The 24312-nt window shown below is 37.2% G+C and overlaps 6 protein-coding genes and 2 pseudogenes across 11 annotated transcripts; 2 read left to right on the top strand and 6 right to left on the bottom strand.

The window, feature by feature from the left end:
• LOC104787109 (inactive leucine-rich repeat receptor-like serine/threonine-protein kinase At1g60630) lies at positions 2230–4528 on the bottom strand. The gene is made up of 2 exons (XM_010512631.2): positions 3065–4528; positions 2230–2983 (listed from the first exon to the last, which is right to left on the bottom strand). Exons 1-2 carry the CDS (start codon positions 4413–4415, stop codon positions 2334–2336), a joined length of 2001 nt encoding a protein of 666 aa, XP_010510933.1. The 5' UTR covers positions 4416–4528; the 3' UTR covers positions 2230–2333.
• Positions 5067–7470, bottom strand: LOC104787108 (stress response protein NST1-like). Of its 3 annotated transcripts, none has more exons than XM_010512629.2 (12): positions 7421–7470; positions 7123–7319; positions 6801–7030; positions 6493–6579; positions 6349–6414; positions 6200–6259; positions 6051–6116; positions 5916–5975; positions 5758–5823; positions 5612–5668; positions 5456–5521; positions 5067–5363 (listed from the first exon to the last, which is right to left on the bottom strand). In XM_010512629.2, exons 2-12 carry the CDS (start codon positions 7301–7303, stop codon positions 5286–5288), a joined length of 1017 nt encoding a protein of 338 aa, XP_010510931.1. In that variant the 5' UTR covers positions 7304–7319; positions 7421–7470; the 3' UTR covers positions 5067–5285. The 3 variants fall into 3 exon arrangements, with proteins under 3 accessions (XP_010510931.1, XP_010510929.1, XP_010510932.1); XM_010512627.1 differs by having other exon boundaries at positions 7123–7324; positions 7421–7466; XM_010512630.1 differs by having other exon boundaries at positions 6051–6107; positions 7123–7324; positions 7421–7466.
• On the top strand, positions 7611–10033 carry LOC104787107 (glycine-rich RNA-binding protein RZ1B). Of its 2 annotated transcripts, XM_010512625.1 has the most exons (4): positions 7611–7667; positions 7840–7979; positions 9040–9536; positions 9633–10033. In XM_010512625.1, exons 2-4 carry the CDS (start codon positions 7854–7856, stop codon positions 9883–9885), a joined length of 876 nt encoding a protein of 291 aa, XP_010510927.1. In that variant the 5' UTR covers positions 7611–7667; positions 7840–7853; the 3' UTR covers positions 9886–10033. The 2 variants fall into 2 exon arrangements, with proteins under 2 accessions (XP_010510927.1, XP_010510928.1); XM_010512626.1 differs by lacking the exons at positions 7611–7667; positions 7840–7979 and adding an exon at positions 7990–8919.
• Positions 10114–10836, bottom strand: LOC104787105 (cytochrome B5-like protein). Its single transcript, XM_010512624.2, has one exon. The coding sequence runs from the start codon at positions 10649–10651 to the stop codon at positions 10283–10285; it is 369 nt and encodes a 122-aa protein (XP_010510926.1). The 5' UTR covers positions 10652–10836; the 3' UTR covers positions 10114–10282.
• Positions 13430–17068, top strand: LOC104787104. Its single transcript, XM_010512623.2, has 9 exons — positions 13430–13759; positions 13867–14095; positions 14210–14309; positions 15034–15090; positions 15283–15388; positions 15687–15769; positions 15964–16025; positions 16138–16234; positions 16535–17068. Exons 2-9 carry the CDS (start codon positions 13893–13895, stop codon positions 16589–16591), a joined length of 765 nt encoding a protein of 254 aa, XP_010510925.1. The 5' UTR covers positions 13430–13759; positions 13867–13892; the 3' UTR covers positions 16592–17068.
• On the bottom strand, positions 17207–18575 carry LOC104789329 (annotated as a pseudogene).
• On the bottom strand, positions 18617–20830 carry LOC104787102 (probable aldo-keto reductase 3). 3 transcript variants are annotated; one of them, XM_010512622.2, is made up of 5 exons: positions 20345–20830; positions 20047–20246; positions 19435–19608; positions 19254–19356; positions 18617–19159 (listed from the first exon to the last, which is right to left on the bottom strand). In XM_010512622.2, the coding sequence occupies exons 1-5, from the start codon at positions 20561–20563 to the stop codon at positions 18821–18823; spliced, it is 1035 nt and encodes a 344-aa protein (XP_010510924.1). In that variant the 5' UTR covers positions 20564–20830; the 3' UTR covers positions 18617–18820. The 3 variants fall into 3 exon arrangements, with proteins under 3 accessions (XP_010510924.1, XP_010510923.1, XP_019101510.1); XM_010512621.2 differs by having other exon boundaries at positions 19435–19607; positions 20076–20246; XM_019245965.1 differs by lacking the exon at positions 18617–19159 and having other exon boundaries at positions 19242–19356; positions 19435–19603; positions 20042–20246.
• LOC104787103 lies at positions 20913–23591 on the bottom strand (annotated as a pseudogene).

Genomic DNA, 24312 nt, shown 5'->3' with positions numbered 1-24312 from the left:
AAATGGGGAAGACCTGTCATCTTCTTCTCACTAAAGAACACTTGTTCTTCCTTCATAACCTTCTCAACGATGATGGGGTGCTCAGCTTCGCAAAGATGTTCTCTTTGGATGTTGTTCTTCTGTACTAAGCAGTTACAAACAATGTTAGTATTTGTATTGAGTTCGGTGGTGGGTTAGCTTCAAACAAATTGTAGATCACTAATGAAAAATCAAATCTTAGGTAATGTTTCTTATTGTGCAGTAAATCGCCAAATACTTCTACTGTATTTTGTTTCAAATTATGTGTTACAACACCTTATCTTTGTCTTATGAGCATGTCTCTAGGTTTGGACTTTTGGCTTATGCGTCTTCATTGGATGTGATTGGGTGTTTTGGGTCTATAGTTGTTGATGCTCAAATGATATCAGTACACTAGTGTTTTATGTTAGCACTTTTCTTTAACTGTGACTGAACTTCATGAAAGATTGTATGAAACTTGGGAAAGATTTTATGAAATTCAGGAAGGATTGTATGAAATTCGGGAAGAATTCTATGAAATTCAGGAAGACTTCTATGAAATTCAAGAAGGATTTCCTTGAACTTCATGATGACTTTCATAAAACAAATTAGATTTTCAAACATCAGAATATGCACAAAAATGAAATCATTATCCCTTACTAATGGAGTAATCTACTAATATTTGACACATTGAAAGCAAAACACATAAAAATAGAGATTTAGAAACACATTTATTCAAATTTAGGAAAGTTACAATAATATTCAAGAAGGACACTTTGAAATTTAGGATGCTCTTCATAAAAATAATGGAGTAGTGATTAAAAACAATAAAGTGCATGAAATTCATCATAGTTGAGTAATATGTGATACATTAAGGCACCACATAAATAGAAGAAGATTCAAAAATTCATTTATTTTAGTGTAGGAAGAATTTCATAATGTTTAGGAAGGATTGCATAAATTTAGGAATGCATTCTTGAATTTTAGGAAGCTATTCCTAAATATACCAAAATCTCAAAACGGAGATAACTAGAACCAGAAGATCTTCCACCACCACCACCATACTTTTCTTCATCAACAATACTAAGCCACTCTGTAACCGAAGAACTACAAACCGAAGAAGCTGAATACATAAAAATGGACAACAACAACAAACTTTCTTACTCATTAGCAACTACTTTGTTTCCAATGATATTATAACAAACACTTGGTATGCAACAACTTTGATGTTGATATATGCTATGTTGGTGGCCGTCGCTGAGTCCGTTTTTATGGCCGTGGCGGTGGGAGTTCGCAGGACTGAAACGATGGTGGCGGTGGATGTGTTGTATGCAAAATTTGGTGTGAATTAATGCTAAAACAAAATCGATCTCAGTGTCTTCATCTAACACCACAATCAAATCGAAATCTATCAGTTCTTCCCTCCAAGTCTAGCTTTCGTTGTGAACCCAAGCTCCAGTCACATGCTCTTTCCTCAAAAACAGAGTTTGTGGATTCATCAGAGATTTTGCCGATTTAGTATCACCCTAAGCTTCTTTGATTGAATCTCAAAGAAGATGAAGAAGAAGAAGATGATGTGAGATTGTAAGCTTCACCAAAATCAGAATCGATACACTCTTGATTATAATTATTTTATCCTTTTGTCATGAATTAATTTAGTAATTAATTTTAGAAAAATGCTAGTTTTGGAAAATTTGAGCTTGTGTGCTAACTTTGGAAGAAAAACCTAAAATAGTGCTATTTTAGGGTATTTCTCTTTATTATATCTATATATATATATATATTTATATATGTATATACATTTCCTACACGTTTCCATTACTTAATTTTTGAAAAAACCCGTTTCCCGTTTCCGAAACGTTTCGTTTCCGCGTATCCGTTTCCGTTTCCATGCAACATAGGCTACAACACATTCTTAATATTCCAAAAAAAAAAAATTGTATAAACATAAAAATATACACTAACATACAATATAGGCATATACTTCTGTTTAATTATAGAAAATAAAACTAAATGTTTTAAAATTTTATATTCTATCTAATAACAAATATAATGTAATTAGGTTCTAAACTATATAAAACATAAGAAGAAGAAAAAATATTCTAAACAAAATTATAAATTAATTAAAGAAAAGTTAATTAATTGGGAATTTGAAAACTAAATAAATTAAAAAAATATTATTATTTTTTTGTGACAAATATTTTTTAAAATACTAGTTAGGTGAAGACCTAGTTATGGAATCAAAATGGCATCAATTAAAACCTTTTACACTACGAACTCACTAGAGATACTTCAAAAATCAAAACAATGGACAAGGCACAACAACTTCGGTTGCCTCAAATGCTCATATGATCCTCCCTCGGCAAGCTTTGAACTGTATCGGACCATCTCCCAGGCGAATGATCGCTGCTGTTATATGAGAACAGTACTGCTTCGGCCCTTGCATCCTTCACCATCTTCAACACCTCTCTCATCATAGGACGGTTTTCAGGCTGAACAGCCACGCAAGCTGTCGCTATGCTCAAAAGCGCCTGAAGTTTCTCCTCAGAAGCATTCAGCTCCTCACTTAATTCAGTCTCTTCCTCTCTCACCGCACGCACCCATGCGGAGATATCAGACTCGTACTTATGAACAAGGTCCTTGAATGAAGTTCTACCTGTTAGAAGCTCAAGAATGAGTACTCCAAAGCTATAGACATCAGCGGGTTGTGTCGAGGTCTTGCGTAAGTCTCTGCACTCAGGAGCTTTGTAAAAGAGAGAGGCTGCACTCGTGTCTTCAACTGAGTCATAGTTATGCAGATCAATAAGACCATAATCCGTTAGGCAGGACTCAAAATCAGGACCTAACAAAACATTAGATGATTTCAAGTTCCCGTGCGTTAAGCCAGGATTCTGATGAATGTAGACCAGACCCATGGCCAAGTCCTCTGCTATTTTCAGACATGATGTCCAGTGTAGAGGCTTCCCACTCGCAGAAGCCTTACTTCCTAGGAACAAGACACATATAAAAACACATTAAAGCTTGTGGGAACCAAGAACAATGTGTGTGTGCGTGTTGCAATACATACCATGGATAAGAGAGAAGAGACTTCCATTAGGGAAGTAATCGTAAACGAGCAAGCACTCTTCTTTAGCTTGGAAATAAGCTCTGAGAGGCACCAAGTTAGGGTGCTTGAGCCTACCAAGGATCTCAATATGTCTTTTGAATTCCTCCATGCGAGTAAACCCTGAATCTTTGAGCCTCTTAACAGTAATGATGAAACCAGACTCCATCACCGCTTTGTAAGTGCTCCCTAACGTTCCTCTTCCCAACGTTTCCGCAGAAGCTTTGAGTAGATCATCCATGGTGTATCTCACAACCGTGATGTCTCTTCCCAAGAAAACAAGAGTCCCCACTGATCCTTCTTCGCTTGCTCTCTCCCATGAGAACGTTTTGTTGTTATTCTGGTCACTGGTGCCTTCCTCTGTTTCTACCGCCACTGCTCCTTCTGACTCTACCACAGCTTTGCTTCTCCTCACATCTCTCTTGGATTTGACTCGCTTCTGTCTCTGTAGCTGACATACGAGAAGCAATGTGAGCAGAAGAAGTATCACAATTCCACCACTGATGCTTCCAGCAATGGTTCCAATAAGATTTGCTCTGTTCCGCCTTTTGGCTATAGGGATCGCTGGCTTTGCTGATGGGGTTGAAGTGATTCCTGCGGTGTCATTGCATGACTTTTGAACCTGATCACCGCAGAGAGCAATGTTACCAGTAAAAGACGACTCATTGAACTGATTCAGCACTTGTGTTGGTGGGATATTGCCAGAGAGCTGGTTGTTGGAGACATTGAAGAATCTGAGAGTTGTTTGGTTGAGAGGAGGAATGTAACCGGAGAAGAGATTGTCTTGAACGTAAAACGTGTAAAGGCGGGAAAGACGGAGCAACGAGGTAGGAATCTTGCCGGAGAACTGGTTTCCGGAAAGAACAATGGTTTTCAAACGGTGTAGAGACGTCAGCGAGTGAGGGAACACGCAGGAGAAGTTGTTATCGTTGAGATAAAGAGATTTGAGGTTGACCAAACCGGAGAAGTTAAGGAACGAGGCAGAGAGATAGTTGCCTTTGAAACTAAAAACTCTAAGTTGGTCCAACTTGTTCAAACTCTTGTAGTTGAGTGATCCAGTGAGGTTCAGATTCTCAAGAACAAGCTTTGAGACTCTTCCATTTATGCATTTCTTAACTCCTTCCCAGTTGTTGCAAGGATCTGTTCCTCTCCTCCATGGAATCGAGTTTGAAGGATCAATGGATGTTTTCAAACTCAGTAGAGCTTCGAGGTCGCTTGATGATCTCACCGGAGAAATCAAGTAGACAGCAAACAACAAGAAGAACATATAGAAAGAAGAAGAGATCATGATGGAATCAAGAGTTTTACAAGTCATGACAGGATCAGTTGTAATGGCATCGATGAAAGAAGCTCGATCACGGACATGACAGCGAATATGTCACGTGAAGCCAATGCTTCTTCTTACTTGCTACTTTAAGAGCAGTGGGAGAAGTTAATCAAATCTCACTTGTATCCCTTATAAATGCATTTTATATTTATTATTTTGTGTCCATATTTGCACACACACTTCCACTGTATTACACACATATGTATATCAATAATTGTTTATGGTGGAGACTATAGAGAACAAGAGTACAATGAGGGAAGAAAATATTAAAGTTTTTGTCTTTTTCACTCCAGTCTTTCAACTTTCTCAAGATTCAGGCAGACAAGTGCTGAGTGCTGCTGACTAGGGGAGAGAAAATGACAGAACATTTGGAGGGAAGTGCCAAAGATCAATGATGCTATAATGGGGTACTGGAGCATAATAATTTAAGCAAAATGTATATTTGTTGTATAAATGGTTCTAGTCACGTTTTACCAACCTCTCTTCTTGTATTGTATATGTTTAGATTAACATTATTGGTTCTGTAGTAGATGGTATAAATAAGTTCAAGAGATGGCAAGGTGAAGCACAATGGACCATAACCTAGTACGTGGAAGTGAGATTCCAAGGACAAACGATAGCAAGTCGTAGACAAATAAATAAACAAAACAGAAACACAACAATTGTATAACTCAATATATCAAAATAATATTCAGTAGCACCAGGTTTGTAGACAAAACTTTAAGCTAAGAGAGAACATAATCAACTCAAAACACTCACTCCTCATCCAGTCATCCTATCTTTCTTCATCTATCCATCGATTCCAAGTGAAAAGGATTAATTTTTCAGGCCTATCATATTGCTGTAAATACTACAGTTTCAATCCGTAGTTTGACGCCTTTTCTTTCTAGATTTTTGTGTTGCAGCTTCGTGTTCTCCTTGTTTGGTCAATGAACTCTGGATGTTCATATGAAAAAAAAGGAATCAATAAGGTTTTTTGAAGACCTACCATGGTCAGAAGGTTACAGTAATGAGCAGGCTACTTTTACCTTCTCCTGTTTCTCTGATCTCTTCTGCTGTCTACGTGACTTACTGTTTCCTTCTATCTGCTTCTCCTACATTAAAGATTTTTGCAACAATTTGGTTAGGACTCAGCGAAAGAATACAAAGCACTTGTTTGCATTAGCTATAATTTAAAAGAAAACCTGTGGTGGCATCTCTGGATCTTCAACTTGTTTGTTCACTCCATGTTTGGTTGAACCCTGGATATTCATATTAAAAGACGAAACGATAAGGTTTTGGACAGGCATCCATGGTCAAAAGGTTACAATTAAGAGCAGACTACTTTTACCTTTTCCTGTTTTTGTAATCTATTACGCTGTCTTCGTGTTCTACTGTTTTCTTTTATCTGCTTCTCCTACATTTAAGAGTTTTGCAAGAATCTGGTTATGACCCATCGGAAGAACCCATAGCCCTTGTTAACATTTGCTCTAATGTCAAAAAGAAAACCTGCGGTGGTGCCTCTGGATCATCAACATCTTTGCTATCTTCATGTTTGATAGATGAACCCTGGATGTTCATATGAAAAACGAATCAATAAGGTTTTCGACAAGACAACCATGGTCACAATGTTACAGTAATAACCTTTTCCGGTCGTTGTGATCTCTTATGCTCTCTTCGCGCTCTTCTGTTTCCTTTTATCTGTTTCTCCTACATTTAAGATATTTGTAAGACTCTGGAAAGGACTCATCGGAAAAACACAAAGCTTTTGTTGGCATTTTCTCAAAAGTCACCTGAGATGGCGTCTCTGGATCATCAACTTCTTCATTTTCTCCATGTTTGGTCGATGAACCCTGGAAGTTCATATTAAAAATATGGACAATTAGGTTTCCTACAGACCACTCATGGCCACAATGTTACAGTAATGGGCAAGCACATTTACCTTTTCCTGTTTCTGTGATCTCTTACTCAGTCTTTGTGATCTTTTGTTCCGTTTTGTCTGATTGTCCTACATTTAATCGCAAGAATTTAGTTAGGACTCATTGACAGAACACAAAGCACTTGTTCGCATTTTCTAAAATGTCACCTGAGAGGGGGTCTCTGGATCATCAACTTCTTCATCATCGGTTCTGAGTTTTCCTCCATTAACCAATTTCTCCATTCGAGCATGCTTCTGAAATGAGCCAAATGAAAGAAAATCTATATGATAAACAACAAGACTGAAGAGAAAATGCTAAAACCAAACGTCAGGCTTATCATCTACTTCTTCTTAGATTCCAAAATGATCAAACACTCAATCCTTTGTATGATAAAGCTAACTAATTTTCCTATGGTAGTATTTGATTCACAGAAAGACCAAACACTCAGATCCTAGTTCAAAGCAAAGTAATTTACCTTTGATGAAACATGTGCTTGCATTGTGTTCTCATTCAAGCAAACAACGGTTGGACAATATCTGCATTTATAAACCGATTTGGATTTTATCATACAACCTAGAATATAATTCTCTTCCACCTCCTCCGGTGGTTCTTCTAAATAACGACTCATTGACATCTCCTCCAATCTCCTTCCATAGTCATCACCATCAGAGTTATCATCATCAGCATCAGCATCATCTTCAGCAGCTATAACAGAGAATTAGAAAAGACCATTACTTACTAAAGGGTTCTCATCAAGTACAGTCACAAGACATAATGAATCGATTGAAGAAGCAAACCTGGGGATTCATCATCATCTCCTGAATCATCATCGTCCTCGGAAACCTCCGCAACAGAGTCTTCTTCTTCAGATTCTTCTGATTCCTCTGTCTCAGGATCAGAGTCAGAAGAGAAGCAAGACGAATCGGATCCACTGTCTTTATCACCATGCTCAAGCTTGTAAAATCGTCTCTTTATCATTTTTCTCTTCGTGCTTCTACACTACAGAGATAAAAACCCTAATTTAGAAATTCGACATCAAGTGCAAAGGACCAAACTTTGGATTAGAGTGAAATAGAAAAGAGGAGACTTTAGTACCGTGAGTTTTGCAGAAGAGAGAGCTTGGAGACTCAAAAAGAGGGAGATAGACTAAAAGAAAAGAAGAAGGGTTTTAGGGTTTATAGGTTAGTTCTGTAATTAAACGACTTTCTAAGGGTGTTTTAGTCATTGAGCGCACAACATTTGTGTCCTTATATAAATTAAGAAGTTAATCCCCAGCGAAGAGTTGCTTCATTCTCCATCACAATCACCAAAACCGTGTAAAGTTTCAACCTTTGGATTAGCGGTGAGTAATTAGGGTTTATCAAAGCGAAAAATTTCTAGGGTTTCTTGTTCTTGCTTCGGATTTCAACAAGTTTTTTGACCCGATTCGTAGTTTCGATTGAAAGTTTTTGACTTGACTTGTTTAAGTAAGAGTTTGATTTTGTGGGCTAACTATTCTTTGCTTTGGGTTTCAGTGAGAGTTTCAACGATGAAAGACAGAGAAAACGATGGGAATCTTGAGAGCAGAATCTTCGTGGGAGGATTGTCTTGGGATGTGACAGAGAGGCAGCTTGAGAGTACTTTTGATCGCTACGGGAAAATCACTGAGTGTCAGGTCTTAATCTCCTTCTTTGCTTGTGCTGCATAACAGACGATCAGAGTTATCAGAGACTCGTGTTGGAGTTTGTGTTTAGTGAATGATATCTCTGAGCTTTGTTAGCTGTAGTTTTGTTTTTGTTGAAGATTTGGTTTGATGCCCAGATGTTTGGAGTATCTTTCATGGCTGAGATGGTTTGAGGATGAATCTCACGCATTTAGTTGAGGTTTCTTGACTTGTTGAAGGATTCAGTGCAGGATATAGCTGAGCTTTCGTAGGACCTAAATACGCAGTTGTTAACCTCTCTGGACCTGATGATATATTTGAGGGTACTAAGCTTGGAAATCCAAGAGTTTTGATATAGATCATGCTCTGTGGACCAATACTTTATCCTGTACCTATGGCTGTTTTCTCAGCATCAGTGCAGTACTTTTTGTTTGGCATCAGAGATTCCTAACTAGTTCTCTGTGTGTTTGTTGGAGTAAGCGGTTTTGGAATACAACCCCGTTTGTATTCATAAGTATTTATCTATACACCAATATGATAAGTATAAGTTTCTGGTCAATAATGGTCTTGATCAGAATATTAGGCTTCTTTGTTTAGTGGAATTAGCATTAGAAAGCATTTTCTGTGGATTTTTTGGTGGGCACATTAGGTAATGTGAAAGTGATCTGAGGTAACATGCCAGTTGCAAGGGTATGGTTGGCTAGAGGCTAATCTCCACCATTGTTTTGCTAGGATGATTGGTATGGAAGATAATCCTTGTGATGTAGATGTGATTTGACTTTGTGCTCCGTGCTTTGTGATTCTAAGGACCTCGAATGAATTTTCTAGTGCTGAAAAGTATTTCGTGTCAATGCTATTATGCAACGGAAGTTTCTGAATCTTGCTGTCTTCTGTTTGCTTGTAAATGTTTGGAGTTTGCCACCTCTAGTACATGCTATATGAGAGTAGTAATGTAATATATCTGCTTATTTCTTAACTCTAATGTAACATCTGATTCGTAGTAATGTATATATCTCCTTCCTGGCTCAACATGCATTTCATAATATTTTTGGTCTTCTTTGTGTAATTGTAGATTATGGTGGGGAAAGACACTGGCCGTCCACGTGGTTTCGGGTTTATTACATTCACTGATCGCCGAGGAGCTGATGATGCAATTAAGCACATGCATGGGAGGGAGTTGGGTAATAGGGTCATTTCAGTGAACAAGGCTGAGCCCAAAATTGGTGGAGACGATGCAGACAATTTGCCTAAGGGTGGAGGCTATTCATCCCGAGGGAAGGGAAGTGAGGATGAGTGCTTTAAGTGTGGACGCCCTGGTCATTGGGCTCGAGACTGCCCATCAACTGGTGGTGATCGAGGACGGGTTAGAGATCCCCTACCGTTGCGCTCTAGACTTGGAGGATTCGATGGACATCGTGATCGCTATGGAGATCGTGAACTAGAGAGGGAGCGTGACCGTGACCGCTACTTGGAAGCACGCCGTGATCGTGATGTGGGACGATATAGCTATAGGGACCGCTTTGATGGTGGAGACAAGTATGAACCTCGTGATCACTATCCGATGGAGAGGTTTGTAGCTCTTTTATCTTTGGTCTAAATAAATTTGGTTGCAACATTCTATTGGTTTTAGGAAAGTCATGATCTTTTGATGCATTAACAATGTAGATACGCACCACCTGGAGAGCGTTTGGTGATTGATAGGTATGGGATGCCTGAGCATCATCATCATCAACTTGAGAATGAATACCGCGGGAGAGAGAGAAGCTATGACAGGGATAGATACGCAAGGGATACAAGTGATAGGTATGGAGCTATGGGACCATTACGCGATGAGGGAAGACCCTACAGAAGCAGACCTGGTCCTTATGACCGTCCTAGCCGAGCTGGAGGCCGACCTTCATCATATGAACGTTGGTAGTTTGTTTGGCAAATGTCAATGCTTCTGTATTTTGGATTTAGGTCTATATCAGATAGAACTCGAAATCTAGATCTCGGTTATGCTTTTTTTGTCGAATACAGTATTATTTATGATTCTTGATCAGACTAAATAGTTTCGTGTTTGATGATCCTATTGATTCCCACAAGAACACTTGAAACAGAGCTTAGCTTTAAGCTCACTCAGAACAAAATGAGTAAAAGCCCTGAATTTGAAACTCAAGATTTGCCATGAAAATTAACAGAAACAAAAAAAAAGGAGGAAACTTTGGGATTACAATGGAAGAAAAAAAGAGTTACACTAGCAAGACAAAAAGTTTCTGCAGAAGAGAATACAAAAAAAAAAAAAAAAAAAAAAAAGNTTGGCTTTTTTTTGGTTCTTACTGACTAAGTTGTCCGATGTAGAAATCTTCGATCATGTCAAAAACACGAGTAGCATGTTGAGGTCCGAAGAAGCCATCAGTAGAATCATCACCAGCATGAACTAGAATGGCGTCACCACCAGGATGCTCTTCAACATAAGAAGTAACGTCATAGACTCTATCTTTGATTATGATCCAACAATCGTTCCTTTTGTTGTGTTCTGAGACTTCACTCTTGCTATAGCTCTTAGGCTTTACGACTTCTGCAGGCTCATTACTAGATCTCTTCTTCTTGTCTTGATGATCTCCGTTTGATCTTCGCTTTCCTTGGATTAAGAACAATGCTGAAATTAGAAAACCCAGAAGCAATCCGATCACAGCTATCATCTTTTGGGGGTTCGACAGCGAGGATGACAATTGGAGAGAGTTAGTGGATTAGATCCAGATTGATGACCCAAAGATTGTAATTTAGGGGTTTTGGAACGATGATGAGGGGCATAAAGGTCAAAACACAACTTTTTATCATTGTCTTCATCGTAGAAAGTTTCAGCTGCTTTCTTTAATGGGTTCTCTCAAACTCTCTTCTTTTATCCATTTTTAACTAGTTTTGGATTCAGATTTGGACTTTGAAGAGGTAAAGTTTACAGATGCAGATTCTGTGTGGAACAGAACAGAACAGAACAGAACAGAACAGAACAGAGTCTTGTTGTTGTTTGCTTTTTTCGTTACCACTTAATATAGGCTCAAATTGTCACTAGAACTATATACACCCAAATCTAGTGATGGTGGCTATTATTGCATTTTCAGAGTTAAGAGACATAGGTTCACTATTGGGATTGATGTGGTGTTTTTCTAGGTGAAAACCCTCTCTGTTGCTCCTTTTGGGTTACACATTTTAAATGAACTCATGTATTAGATGCTTCAAAAGCGGTTGGCAAGATAGGGGGGTATGAGATTTCTCCTGTGAGGCTTTAGTAAGTATACATCTTCAGAACACTATAGAAGAATAGACAAAATCTAAGAGACGAAGACATGCTGTGTTGCTTCTCTGAGGTGAAGAAGATTAATATATTCAAACTGTGTGTGGAGGCCAGATTAAATTGTGAGGAAGAAGCAACATTTTCAAAAGGGTCACAGGGAGTTCTGTGTTTGCGTTGGAGATCAAATGTGTATATATATTCAATGGAAGTTTCTCTTGTTTGTCATTTCACTTCTTCTTGTGTTTCTGGTTATTACTGGTCAAATTTTTTATTATTCTGCTTTTATATATTAAATTTTTATCATCACCATAAAATACCACTATGATCCTGGACATTCGGGTACCCGTTTGGGTTCGGTTCGGGTATTTCGGGTTTTCGGGTTTTCGGATTTAGAGGTATAGGACCCGTTCGGGTATTTCTAGACTTCGGGTTCGGATCGGATTTGGTTCGGGTATTTCGGGTTCGGATTCGGATTACCCGAAGTTCACAAAACTCAAAATTTTAGTATCTAATTTAGTGTAAATTATTCAATAATACGCAATATATCTAAAAATTTAGAGTATTTTCTACCCAAGTTTACTAATAAACAGTTTAAATACTTCAAATTGTCAAAGATATCTAAATATTTGAATATTTTGAACACTTATATTATTTAAATTATAAATATTAATAATACATTACTACTATATATTAATAATGTTGGTATATTCGGCTACCCGTTCGGATTTCGGTTCGGATCGGGTTCGGATTCGGGTTTTCGGATTTAGAGATTTAGAACCCGTTCGGATATTTTACAATTTCGGATACAGGATTCGGATCGGGTTTTTTGGATCGGGTTCGGATCGGATATTCGGATCCGGGTATTTTGCCCAGGCCTATGATCAACAAGTAAAAATTGAATACACATAAGTACAGTATAGATCTATCATCTATTTATTGTTTGTATGAATAAATAAGAGATTCCTCATAAAGATTACACATTTAGAAAATATGAAAATAGCACTAAATTGATATACTATATTCACTTATAAATTCACGCAACCAAACAAAAGAAAATGAATAAGTTTCAGTATAAGGCATAGTGTAAAAAAACTAAAATAACTCTATTACTAGGATATATCCCGTGCTTAAAGCACGAATCAACATTTTTTAAAAATTTATAATATAATAATAAAAATTATTGTTTTATTTTAAAAAATATATATTTTGTTTGAGATAATATTTATTTTGAATTGTTATGTAAATCTATTAGTCTATTTGAATACTTATTATTTTAGAATATTATAGTATTTTATTTTTGATGTATTATTACATTTTTATATTGTTTATTTGTTGTATTTGCATCATTATTTTATGAAATATAAAATAGAAATTTAATATTATAATTGTGAGCAAATAAAAAATATTAAATTATCATTTATATAAATTTAGTTTTACCAACCCGCCGATGTGGAAATTAAAACACACATTTTCATACATTGAGTAATAAATTTTCGTTTTTAAAAATTCAAATCACAACATATGCAGAAAAAAAATATGCATTTTATTAATTATAAGTATTATATGAAAATTTCAAACAATTTGTAAATAAAATAAAATAAAGATGATAAGAGAATCATAATTTAGTTATTAAAATAATTGTATTGTATACTTGGATATAAAATCTTAGTTTTTAAAATTCTTATTGGTTTATATATATTTTTAAAAAAATAATTAGTAATTTCGTCCATAGTTTATTAGAGAGAGAAAATATTTTTTTAGATTTTTTAATATTTGATCTGTAAGTGTTTTTTATTTTTAATTAATTATATTTATTTTAATTAGTTAATTAAGCTTAATTAATTTTTTCTAATGGCAATTGAATGTAATTTTTTACACATTCTAAGGTTAGTTTCATATTTGTACTTCTCAATTAATATAGTAGGATATTGAAATGGATACTCATCTTTTGCCTATAAAAAAGCAACCAAACAAAAGAAAATGAAATACCCAACTTTATGAAATTTCTAATACCTTGTTGTAATATAAATTAGATAATTTTCTTGTTCCAAAGTGTATGTGACTGTGTAATTCACAAAATAGCGCTAGAGATTAAAAAATTTATTCACGAACAAACCATCTTTCTTCAAAGAGTGGACAAAACAGAAAAGCTAAAATAAAAAACCACAATGGAATTAGAAAAAGTGGTGTCTGCTACTTAAAAAAGAATATAAACCCAAAAACACCCTCTTCTCTCTCTCTCTCTCTCTCTCTCTCTCTCCTCGCCAGCTTCTTCTGCAAATTCGAAAGTTCGCATCTTGCTGTCACTCTTCACGAATCGGATCACGCCCTCTTATTCTTCTCCATCTCTATTGCGATCTAACTGGGTTCGTTGTGAATTTTCTTCTCTACGATCTCAATCTCTCTCTACTTACTTCACCAATCGTTAAAGAAGGGGGTTTAGGGTTTTGTATCGAGCTCGCATCTGTAGCTTCGTAGAAGCTTACTCCTCTTCTGTTTTTAGGCTAAATTCGAGGTGGGTTTTGCTAAAGTTCCACTCTTTTTAGGTTTTTGTTGAGTATTTAATCGATTCTAGTTCTGAATGGTTAAAACCCTAAATTGAATTTATGTTTCGTCGTGTAGGTCAAAAATTACTCGGCTGTAGAGTGATGATTCCGATGGATAACTATTGCGTACCGAGTACTAGCACGACCGGTTTAGTGTTTTCGGCGAATTCGAACATGAATGCTTCCTCTGGATTCCACCTTACTGTAAATTCTCCGGCTTCCGTTACTGGACTCAAACATGAAGCTTCTTTGGCTGTCGATTGGTCTGTTGAGGAACAGTATATATTGGAGAAAGGTCTTGCAAAGTAAGTCTTGTGCATATAAATGTTAAAAGTTTTGCCTTTGCGTGTGTTCTTACTGATGTATCAGTTTTTGTTGTTTCTAGTCTGCTTGAAACCTTTTTGTCTTCTCTTTTGTAGATTTAAAGATGAACCACAGGTTACAAAGTATGTAAAGATCGCATCAACTCTACCAGATAAAAGTGTACGGGATGTAGCAATGAGATGTAAATGGATGACGGTAAGCTCCTAATGCATTGTCAAATCAGTTTTAGTAAGTGGTTTGCATACCTACTTGTTATTCATGAGTTCTTGGTTACGTCCTTTTGATTGGGTGATTAAAAAAAAGGGGTTACCAACATGGTGACACTACTTTGGGTGTATGCTTTGTTAAAGATATGTCCTATGGGAAAAGTTCTTCTATATATATTTTTGGCTATTAGGTTGGCTAAAAGCTCTATTTCTCTATTGATGAAAAGACACCCTACCATATCATAAAAGTTTTCTAAAGTATGGGTAAGAGTGTGCAAGAAGAGAAATTACAAGTATTGCTGACGATGGATCTGGCTTTCTGTTAGTTCTGGAGTCATGTAGGAACTTGATTTGACCCTAAAGCTTGATTTGATCTCTGTAGTTACCCTGAAACTAATATCCCTGAACTTTTAGACTCTCTGAAGTTTATTTCGACATGTTAGTGTTAGATTCGCATAATAAAAAATATTATAGTCTCGAATATTACCTTATTGGCTTATCCTTACTGTCTATATCCTGTCATAACTATGAGGTTGGGATGAAGAAGCGGATTAGATATTTTATGAGCTGAGTTGTACATGCAGATATATGACTCATTCAAGTATTACCCCTTTTAATGTATAGAATAAATGCTAATTTGCTATCATTTATCTTTCAAATACTTAAATCCATGCCTCTGAGATTTTCTTCGCTAATAATATTCATTTTTGCAGCAAAAACGGAGAAAAGGTGAAGAACATTGCGCCGGCACTACGGTTAACTATAGAAAGGTATGTTTGCTTAACGAAACTCTAGGGTATATCTTCTTTTGTAACTATATAAACAAATGAGTGTAAATGGCCTAGGTCATATTTTGCTTTAGTAGAGGTTATTGGTTGCAAATGGATTCTTGTTCAAACAGCTACAAACTTGTTCTCCTTGAGAAACCCAACATAGAAGTAACTGATTTCCTCTTAATTTAGGTGGTGGATTTACCCCCAAAACTGAACATGTTCTCCACCGTGCCGCAACAAAATGCTACATATGCCATGAGCAATATGTGCCAGAGTCCACGCATGCATTTTGAAGGTTAGTACTATTTAGGTCACAGTATTTTCGGCATCATTGTCTTCTTCTCTCTTCTGCAATGGATAGAACTATAAAGAAGAACGACAATGTGCATCTTATCTGGAATTTCAATTTGTGGTTCATCTTGTTGCTACAGTATCGATGTTGGAGTGTTCTTGGACTCTCTTTATAACTGTCCCGTCTCAGCTGCTGTACCATATAAAAAAAAAACTCAATCTTGCTAGCTAGATAGATACCATTTTATCAACTGCCCCACATTTTTAGGTTTCATATCATTTTCAAACTCTTGTTTTCTTAGGTTTAAGTGATGCGGTTATGGAGCGTCTACGGCAGAATACTCAAGCGTTCAGTCAAATTTCTTCAAACCTTTCTGCAAGCAAGGTAATTGATTTGTATTTTTGTTATCGCAATTCTACGTGGGTGAATCAGATTTAAATGCTAATTGGTAGGCAAAGATTGGCATGAGCAGAAAAAATGACGAAAAGATCATAAATTTTATTTTTCACTTCCACAGTGGTTGTCCTTTCGTTAATGGAATTCCTATCCTGTCTGACATTCTCTTTTCTGCAATACAGCCACAGGATAACACCAGTCTATTTTATCTGGCAAAAAATAACATCAGTGCCATCTTGAATGAGTATGTGGATCAATAGCATGCTATATCAATAATGATACATTTCCTCTGTAGCCTTTCTCCGTCTTGTTTATAAAAGCTTGATTTACTAAACTCTTACTTAACATTGCTGTAGCATGAAGGAGATGCCTGGTATCATAAGCCGGATGCCACCTCTTCCCGTTTCAATTAACAATGATCTTGCAAGCAGTTTAATGATGAGTACTACACAGGTAAGCAATCTTGCATCCTCTCTGAACGTTATTTGGATAAGACCGTTAAAGGTATGATGTTCCTGAATATGAAGGGGATTAAAAACCTCAAATGCTTGCCTACCAAATCTGCCTCTGTTTCATGAAAATAATTTCTTATCACTCCCAAAAGTCGATAATTTATTAAGGGGATTTTGTACAAGAACATTGCTTATTTGCTTTAGATCTGGTCCATCTGGATGAACTATGGATAACTTTACTGTAATATTTAATTCACTCCAGTTTTGATGTTAAAATATAATGTTTTAATCTGTCTCTCAGCCGAGATCATATATCATTCCCTCGAGCGTCTATCTGAAGAAGGAGCCGAGAAACTGATGGGGAAGGAAACTGGATTTTGACCAATGCTAAAGGAGATAGCACAAGAAGCTGGTTAATGGCAGTTGTTCGACGTTACCCAGACTGAAAGATGATGGTCTGTCAACTGCTGAACCCTCTTTCAAACACACAAGATTGAACAAGATGGGACCTTGTGGAAACCCTTTGTGCTGTCGGCTAATATTAACACACTGAACTGAACCGCAGGCTAGTCAAAAACCCGTATTGCAAATCCTTCTGTCTCCAAAACTGATTATTTTTCCGGTGCCAAAATGCTTTGGTGGTCAATCCAATATAGGAATTCGTTGCACAGATCCTTGTTAGAGTTGGTTGTATAGATTAGCTGTTTCTTCAAGGTTTAGATAAGAGTTATTTGATGTTTGTATCAAGAACACATATTTGTAAGGTTTGGTCTTCAGAGGCACTTCCTATTAACAGTACTTCTCAGTTCAGTTGCCATATGATATGGCTCCTCTTTTTCCGTGGGTTGTGACCATATATTTGTCTTAATGGTTTAAAGGTGATGTAATATTTCTGATTTATAGAGATTGCCAGATTGGTCGCAATTTATATGATGCATAGAAAATGATACTATTGAAGACTCTACCCATCCAACACAAACTCGTCTTAACAGATTATTTTTGTAGACATTGAACATGCAACACACTCTTCATTCTTGAGCAGATTCTTTTTGCGGTTTGGTTAGAGAAACTCTTGCGGTTTAAAGCTGCTTTCCGTGAAGACAATGGTGGGGTGTCGGAGTTCTTGAAGGTGGATACTGTGGCCATGTATCTTTCTCCTTTCATAGACTGGTTGGGCAAGGGACTTGAGCTCAAACATCTCTTCGGGGGTAAGTTTCACTTATAAAGCTCCAGTGTTCTGGTTGAGGTTTTCAATCTCAGTGGTTCCTGAAATGGCCTCCAGTGTGAGAGTGCATCCTTTCTTTCCTTGCATTGCACAAAATTTCTCACAGAAAATCTTGTTATGTTCTAAATTTTCCTGTTATCTTGGTAGAGTACAGTATATCCACAGTTTATCTAAGGTCCTCAGTCAAGTGCTTCAATGCAAATAACAGTAATTTCCTTTCTCAAGTCATCATTGTCCGTATTCTCACTAAGCTTGAGTCCTGATGCTAAAAAGCCTCTTCCTATAGGACTATAAGCTACAATTCCAATCCCAAGGGACCTGAAGAACTAAAAGAGAGGATATGAAAAAACATGTATACGAAGGAGTAAGGACAAGTATCCGCTGATGCTGTTTTCTCACACCGACACCTGCAGGTAGGAATGATACCATCTTCCACGTCTCTCGACCATAAAAACCATTCCATTTGCACAGCGGTTATCAAGTGAACAGCATGTGCTCTTCTGATAGTTGAAGCGGAAGCTTCAAACAAACCAATATACTTTACTTTACCTTCTTCCACTCTTCAATTCTCCTATCTTGGAATTCGCAGACAAACAAACTGTTAGGTTCAGGAATGAGTTACCCACAGGAAAGAAATATAGTCTTCCATCTATTTTCTTGGTCCCTATTCATATCCTAACGCAAAAGAACTGATGCTCACTAACCTATAAACTTCCATTTCCATTGCATTTGCATCATTTCGGCAGAACTTGGCTCTTACTAAACAATCTAGTAGTATCACAAACAGAGGATATAAGTGACGCAAGTGTCAATATGATCAGAACCTATCAGTCCAGTCTTTGGAACCATGACATTGAGGAGGCTTACAGTGATTTCAATAGATACACGAGTATCGACCCGATGCTGATAAGTGATAATAGAGATCAATGCAGGCAACATCTAACCGTTTCAAACTAGCCCTCACTTACTCAACATAGCAGAAACTTTATTTGGTAGAAGTTTCAAAGAGATGAAGCTGAGTCTTGGTAGAGTTGGGTGATAAGATAGCCTTTGTTTTGGTAAGCTTTTATTCATCGGATAGAATGTACAGCTGTTGCAAGAAAAGGTTCCAAATCATTGGCTCTAACCTCCTATGGATCTATGGAAGAAGATGAAAAATGTTCAAATATGATGGGATCACTCATTCATTGGCATTAGGTGACTAAATCATGCTTATATATTAGTCACTGCAGACTCTGCAGAGAGTGGTCACAGTATATAGGATGAGTAGAAATAATATGTACTATACATAAACCATCCTTTGACCAGAGCCACCTTAAACTCTTAAAACCATCTGTTTGGCCAGAGAAACTATCAGGTAATTTACGCAGCATTCCAAGAAGGCAATGGTGGAGTGTCAGAGTTCTTGAATGTTGGTACTGTGGCCATGTATCTTTCTCCTTTCACAGACTCTGGTTGGGCAATGGACTCGAGCTCAGACATCTCTTCGGGAGTGAGTTTTACTGATAAAGCTCCAATGTTCTGGTTGAGGTTTTCGATCTTAGTGGTTCCTGGAATGGGGCAAACATCATCTCCCTGGTGGTGAACCCATGCGAGGGCTAGTTGTCCAGGAGTGCACCCTTTCTTCTCAGACATGGCAAAAACTTTCTCGAAGAGAATCTTGTTGTGGTCTAAGTTTTCCTGTTGGAATCTTGGTAGAGCCTGCAATAATTGAGTTTGTATGAAGTCATTTGATTTATCACAGGTTATTTAAGGTTCATCAATTAAACAACTCAAACAAAGCCTATGTACTTGCCTTTCTGAAGTCATCCTTGTCTAGGTTCTCAACAAGCTTGGGTCCAGATGCAAAGAAACCTCGTCCTAGAGGACAGTAAGCAACAATCCCAATCCCAAGTTCCCTAAAGAAAGAAAGACAAGACGTTACATGACTAATGGATAGAGAGAGCATCATGAAGTTGAGAATGAAATCTGAATACCTGCAGGTCGGGACTATTTCTTCTTCCACGTCTCTGGTCCACAAGGACCATTCTAACTGCACCGCAGTTATTGGGTGAACAGCATGTGCTCTTCTGATAGTTGAGGCACAAGCTTCAGACAAACCAATGTACTTTATTTTACCCTCTTCAACCAGCTTCTTCAGTTCTCCCATCTTAGAATGAATTGACAGACAAAAGAAATTGTGAAGTTTAGCAAAAGGTACCAGCTTTCTATAAAGGTCAACAAACTACTAGAGAGCTGAAAAAAACCCGTAAGGAGTCTAGTCTAACAATTAATTATTAGGGGAGATGATAAGATCCCACATTGGTAAAAAAAAAGTAACTAAGTAAGCATCCCACATCACTTCATCAGAAAGGGCACTCTATTCCTCAAAAGCTAGCTCTTAAATAAGTAGATGACAACCTCAAAATTTGCTCAGTTAACGATCATACAGAGAAACCTAAGCAGAAAACATCATCTTCTAAATCTATTTTCTTCAACTCTATTAGTCCGAACATATACCAAGCCAAAGATGTGTAGCTCACTGAGATGAACTCAAACACCCCTGAATTATGTAACTTCCATTACATTTAAAGGTAAGAAGCCTTAGAGTGATTTCGATAGGGACACGAGTATCTACACGATGCTGATAATAAAGATCAATGCAGGCAACATCAAGCCGCTTCAAACTAGCCTCACAAGCAGCCCTCACATAAGCAGGATCTCCTTTTATCTCTCTCTTCCCCTCTACATAACTAATTCCAAATTTGGTCGCAAGCTCCATCTTCTCCCTCACCCCATCCTTGAGAGCCTAACAAATTTTTTAAAAATCGATTCTTTATTGCCCAATTTAACCATGAAATGAAACAAGATCAAATTGCAGATTGGGAAATTTCGAAAAAATCAAACCTTTCCGAGGAGAATTTCGTTGGTCTCAGGGCCATACATATCGGAGGTGTCAAAGAAGGTAACGCCGGAGTGAATAGCGTGATGGAGGAGAGTGATGGCGTCAGTTTCCGGCTTTGAAGCACCGTAATGACCTGTGAGGCCCATGCAACCAAGGCCTTGCACCGATACCTCAAAGCCTTGGCTTCCCAGCTTAATCCTCTTCACTTCACAAGTTGCCATGGATTACTGTAAGTCTGTGACACCTCTCTCTCTCTCTCTATCTCTTGTAGAGAGTTATGAACTTTTTGAATTGAGTTGACTGGTGTTACTCCGATGATGATGGATCAATAAATAAAACTCATATCCTGGTTTAATTGACCCAATTGATCTTAAACCAAACGAAACCAACCACATTTTATCGAACCAAAAATAACCAGAAGAAACCAAGAACAGATGATATTGAACCGTTCAAATTCGTCGCATTTATCAGATCCTTCGTGGTGTTGAGTGAACAGTTAGCCTTTGTTACGCTAAGGTTTTAGCTTGTGAGAGAGTTACAGAACAGATTTTTCTAATAGAGATTTGTCAAAATGTAATGAAATGTTAATTTGAAGAACTAAGGGAACTCTATACATAGTTTAAATCATCAACACTGATACGATGGGATCACTCATTCTTTGGCATTAGATGTCTTAACTACTGATCCTAAGCCAGGTGGGATTAATAAACCATTAAGACTATGCAGAGAATGGTAGAGCATAAGGTATTAACAGAATCTATCCGCACCATCTGAATTTCGTGTCATCCTCACTCTTTCTCCTTGTGTTGTTCTTCAAGAATTGTCTCACTGCTTCTTCGTTAACCTTGAACATAAATGTTATTCCTCTGATCTGCAAAATTTGGGAGTTTCTAGTTATAAAAGATGCATTAACACACACTTGTACAAAGCATGAGCTTGTGCTTACATCAATTGAACTACACGATGTGAGGGTTACAATCTGTCCTGGATCAAGTTTTTCTCCATTTACAAGGATATGTTGCTTTCCAAGGTTTTTCAGAGAGAATGATCCGTAGTTCTCTAGCTTAACCAATGCCTTTGTAAAATATATGGAGAAAGAATAAGTATAGCACATTAGCAACTAATTAGCAAGGTGAACAAGTTTTAATTTGGAAAGAGGCTCACCTGAAGCCGAGATATCTTGCTCCTATAATTATATTTACCCAAGTCAATGTCAACATTCAGGCCTTCAGATGATCTCCCAATAATTACCTAAGACAAATAAATGATCTTCTGCCATGTAACTTAGAGGACTTGATACGACATGATAACATCGAGACAGAAGAAAATGATTTGTCTAACATACCTCGCCTTTTCTGACATAATGCTTTGAATCACGAGAATGCAGGACCGCAATTGCCCCATGAAACATAATTGCTCTCCGCAATGAAGCTCTTGTGCACTGTTCCAATCCAATTAATGCATGTCTTGGGTGCTTAGACATGTTCCATTCTAGGTATCATGAAGCGAACCATAATTGAGATAACTATAGTTTGAGAGAGACATGCATAACTGTATTTTTTGCAATCCTTTTGGATGCAACAGTGTGAACTAGTTACATGATAGGCCGCATATGGTTTATAATAGGCCGCATAACATTTACCTTCCCTGTTGAAGCATGAATCTGAATCATGTGGAACTAGATTCAGTTTTTGAATCTGGAAATATTTTCATGTGAAGTCAGAGATCAGAAAATACATTGAAGAATAATTTGTGACATGCTTGTGTAAAGAGTAATCAGGGGTTTACCATTGCATCAATGTCAATCTCATCTTCACCATCCACTTCTTCCTGATATAGAGTTGATGGGGTTTGAGCAAGTTCTGCGTCCTTGTCCTCAGAGCTATTAACATTTACATCTAACTGTTCACCCAAAGATCTACAGGCACCTGAGCTACCTTCCATTAGAGGCAAGTTTCTGACTGCAACTATAGAGCCACAAACTGACCATGGCCTACAAGGTCTTTCAAGAGTCTTTGTTAAAGGTATTGGAGAGATTTCAAGACCAATATTATCATCATGACCGTTGTACTCACTGTCGATATGATGAAGTGAACAGGTTTCTAGCAAATTGCTTTCCCAACCATTAGGAGGAACAATGCAGAGCGGTACTGGTTCATACGGCATAAGCTCATCATCATCAATGCACATTATCTCCATAGACCCCTGCATGTTGATGACATCTCCACAACTAAATTCATTTGTAGCTGAATTATCGCCATCATTCTCGAAGATATCAGAATTGTATGGGACTACTGGATCTTCTTTGATGACACTGCACTCCAAAATATCATCACAATCCCCAGGGACACATAATATCTGATCTTCTTTCCGTTCAGAATGGAGGAGAGAGATGTCATTGCTATGACTAGACCTTGCACTATTCCCATCAAGAGATGACAACAAGATAGAATTCAAAGTTTCTGAAGACCACTTACTAACTAGAGATCCCTCATCCTCATCAGACCATACAGACAAAAATTTCCATCCGGTAAACACATCATTGTCGTCTAGAACATGTTAAGATATAACATCAAATTCAGATAGGTCTGTGTCACTTCCACCGCAGCAGTCGTCTACAATCGAACCCTCATCTAGAGAATCATAATCCACAAGATTTTCAAACCACAAGTCACTTTCACCATCAACACCTATGTGTACATCATTATCTAAATCCGGAAACGTATCATCATCATCCGCAGACTTGTGCCTACGAGTTCTCTTTCTCATGACACAAAAGAGGCTTTCAACTTTTCTTTTGGGATTGGAACTCTCTGATGTATCATCTTCACCAGGAATAATCTTGACAGAACCATCCTATCATTGTGACACAAAGACTAAAATCAGAAAAAAGGGTTTGTGCAAATAAGGGCAAAAAAGCTTGTTCAACCACGAAGTTGTTAATCTACTGAAGAGTATTGATCATTTTAGGGTTTCGTGTAGGAGAAATTGAATTAAAAAAAATCATAAAATGGGATGGATGATGCTAACATCAAATACGCAACACAGAGATAAGGAAATGTATTAGATGAAAAGAGGGAGAGAGAGAGAGAGAGACGCACGAGGATGTTCTTATTGACGAAGAGATGCTGAGATTCTCGAAGACCTTCCATTGTTGAACTGGAAGAGAAGAGTTTGATTGATGCTGAGACTGTCTGTGTATTGAGCGGAGTTGGGTTGATGAATGGTTGGTACAATTTTAACATTCCAATCCCGGTTTAGTTTAACCAAAAGAATCATCCAAGTTTAACCATACCGAAAATAGCATAATGGATAACCATTCTTTGAATTGGGGATTTTCCCTAGGGTTGTTCGAATTGAGTATGTTTTCGATTTTTGGGATCTAATCCAAATCTCAATATATCCATCTGAGTCTTTGAGTACTGGTCAAATTCTTTGCAATGAAATCAAAACAGATAATATTTAAATGTTAATGAGACCAATCGAATATCGAGGAGAACGGGGAATCGAGTTCTAAAGGAATTGAGGAAGATAACCCAAAAAAAAAAGGTTTACAAAATAGAGGAAAAAACATCTAAACTGTTCGTAATATAGGTACTTCGAAGTTCGAACCCGGGTCCCTGAAAAACACTAAAGACAGTCAGCATACCACATCATAATACTCGTAAGAGCTTTTAAACAAGTTTTATATACTCCCTCCCTTTCAAAATATAGGATGTTTTAAGCAAAACACGCATATTAAGAAGTCTTTACTTTTAATAAGTTCAACCAATCAGAAACAATACTGCATAATATAAAATACTAAACTAATCTAAAAGTTGCATTGAAATTTGAAAGCATCCTATATTATGAAACAAAAAATTTCTTTAAAACATCTTATATTTTGAAACGGAGGGAGTATCTGTAATGTATCCAGATGTATGACGGAAAGTTCACACCGTCAAACGTCCTTTTTTTTTTTTTTTTTTTT

This window comes from Camelina sativa, chromosome 5 (genome assembly GCF_000633955.1).
Source record: "Camelina sativa cultivar DH55 chromosome 5, Cs, whole genome shotgun sequence".
Lineage (NCBI taxonomy): Eukaryota > Viridiplantae > Streptophyta > Magnoliopsida > Brassicales > Brassicaceae > Camelina > Camelina sativa.
The sequence above is the reverse complement of the archived record's forward strand: the minus strand, read 5'-3'. Positions and strand labels throughout refer to the sequence as shown.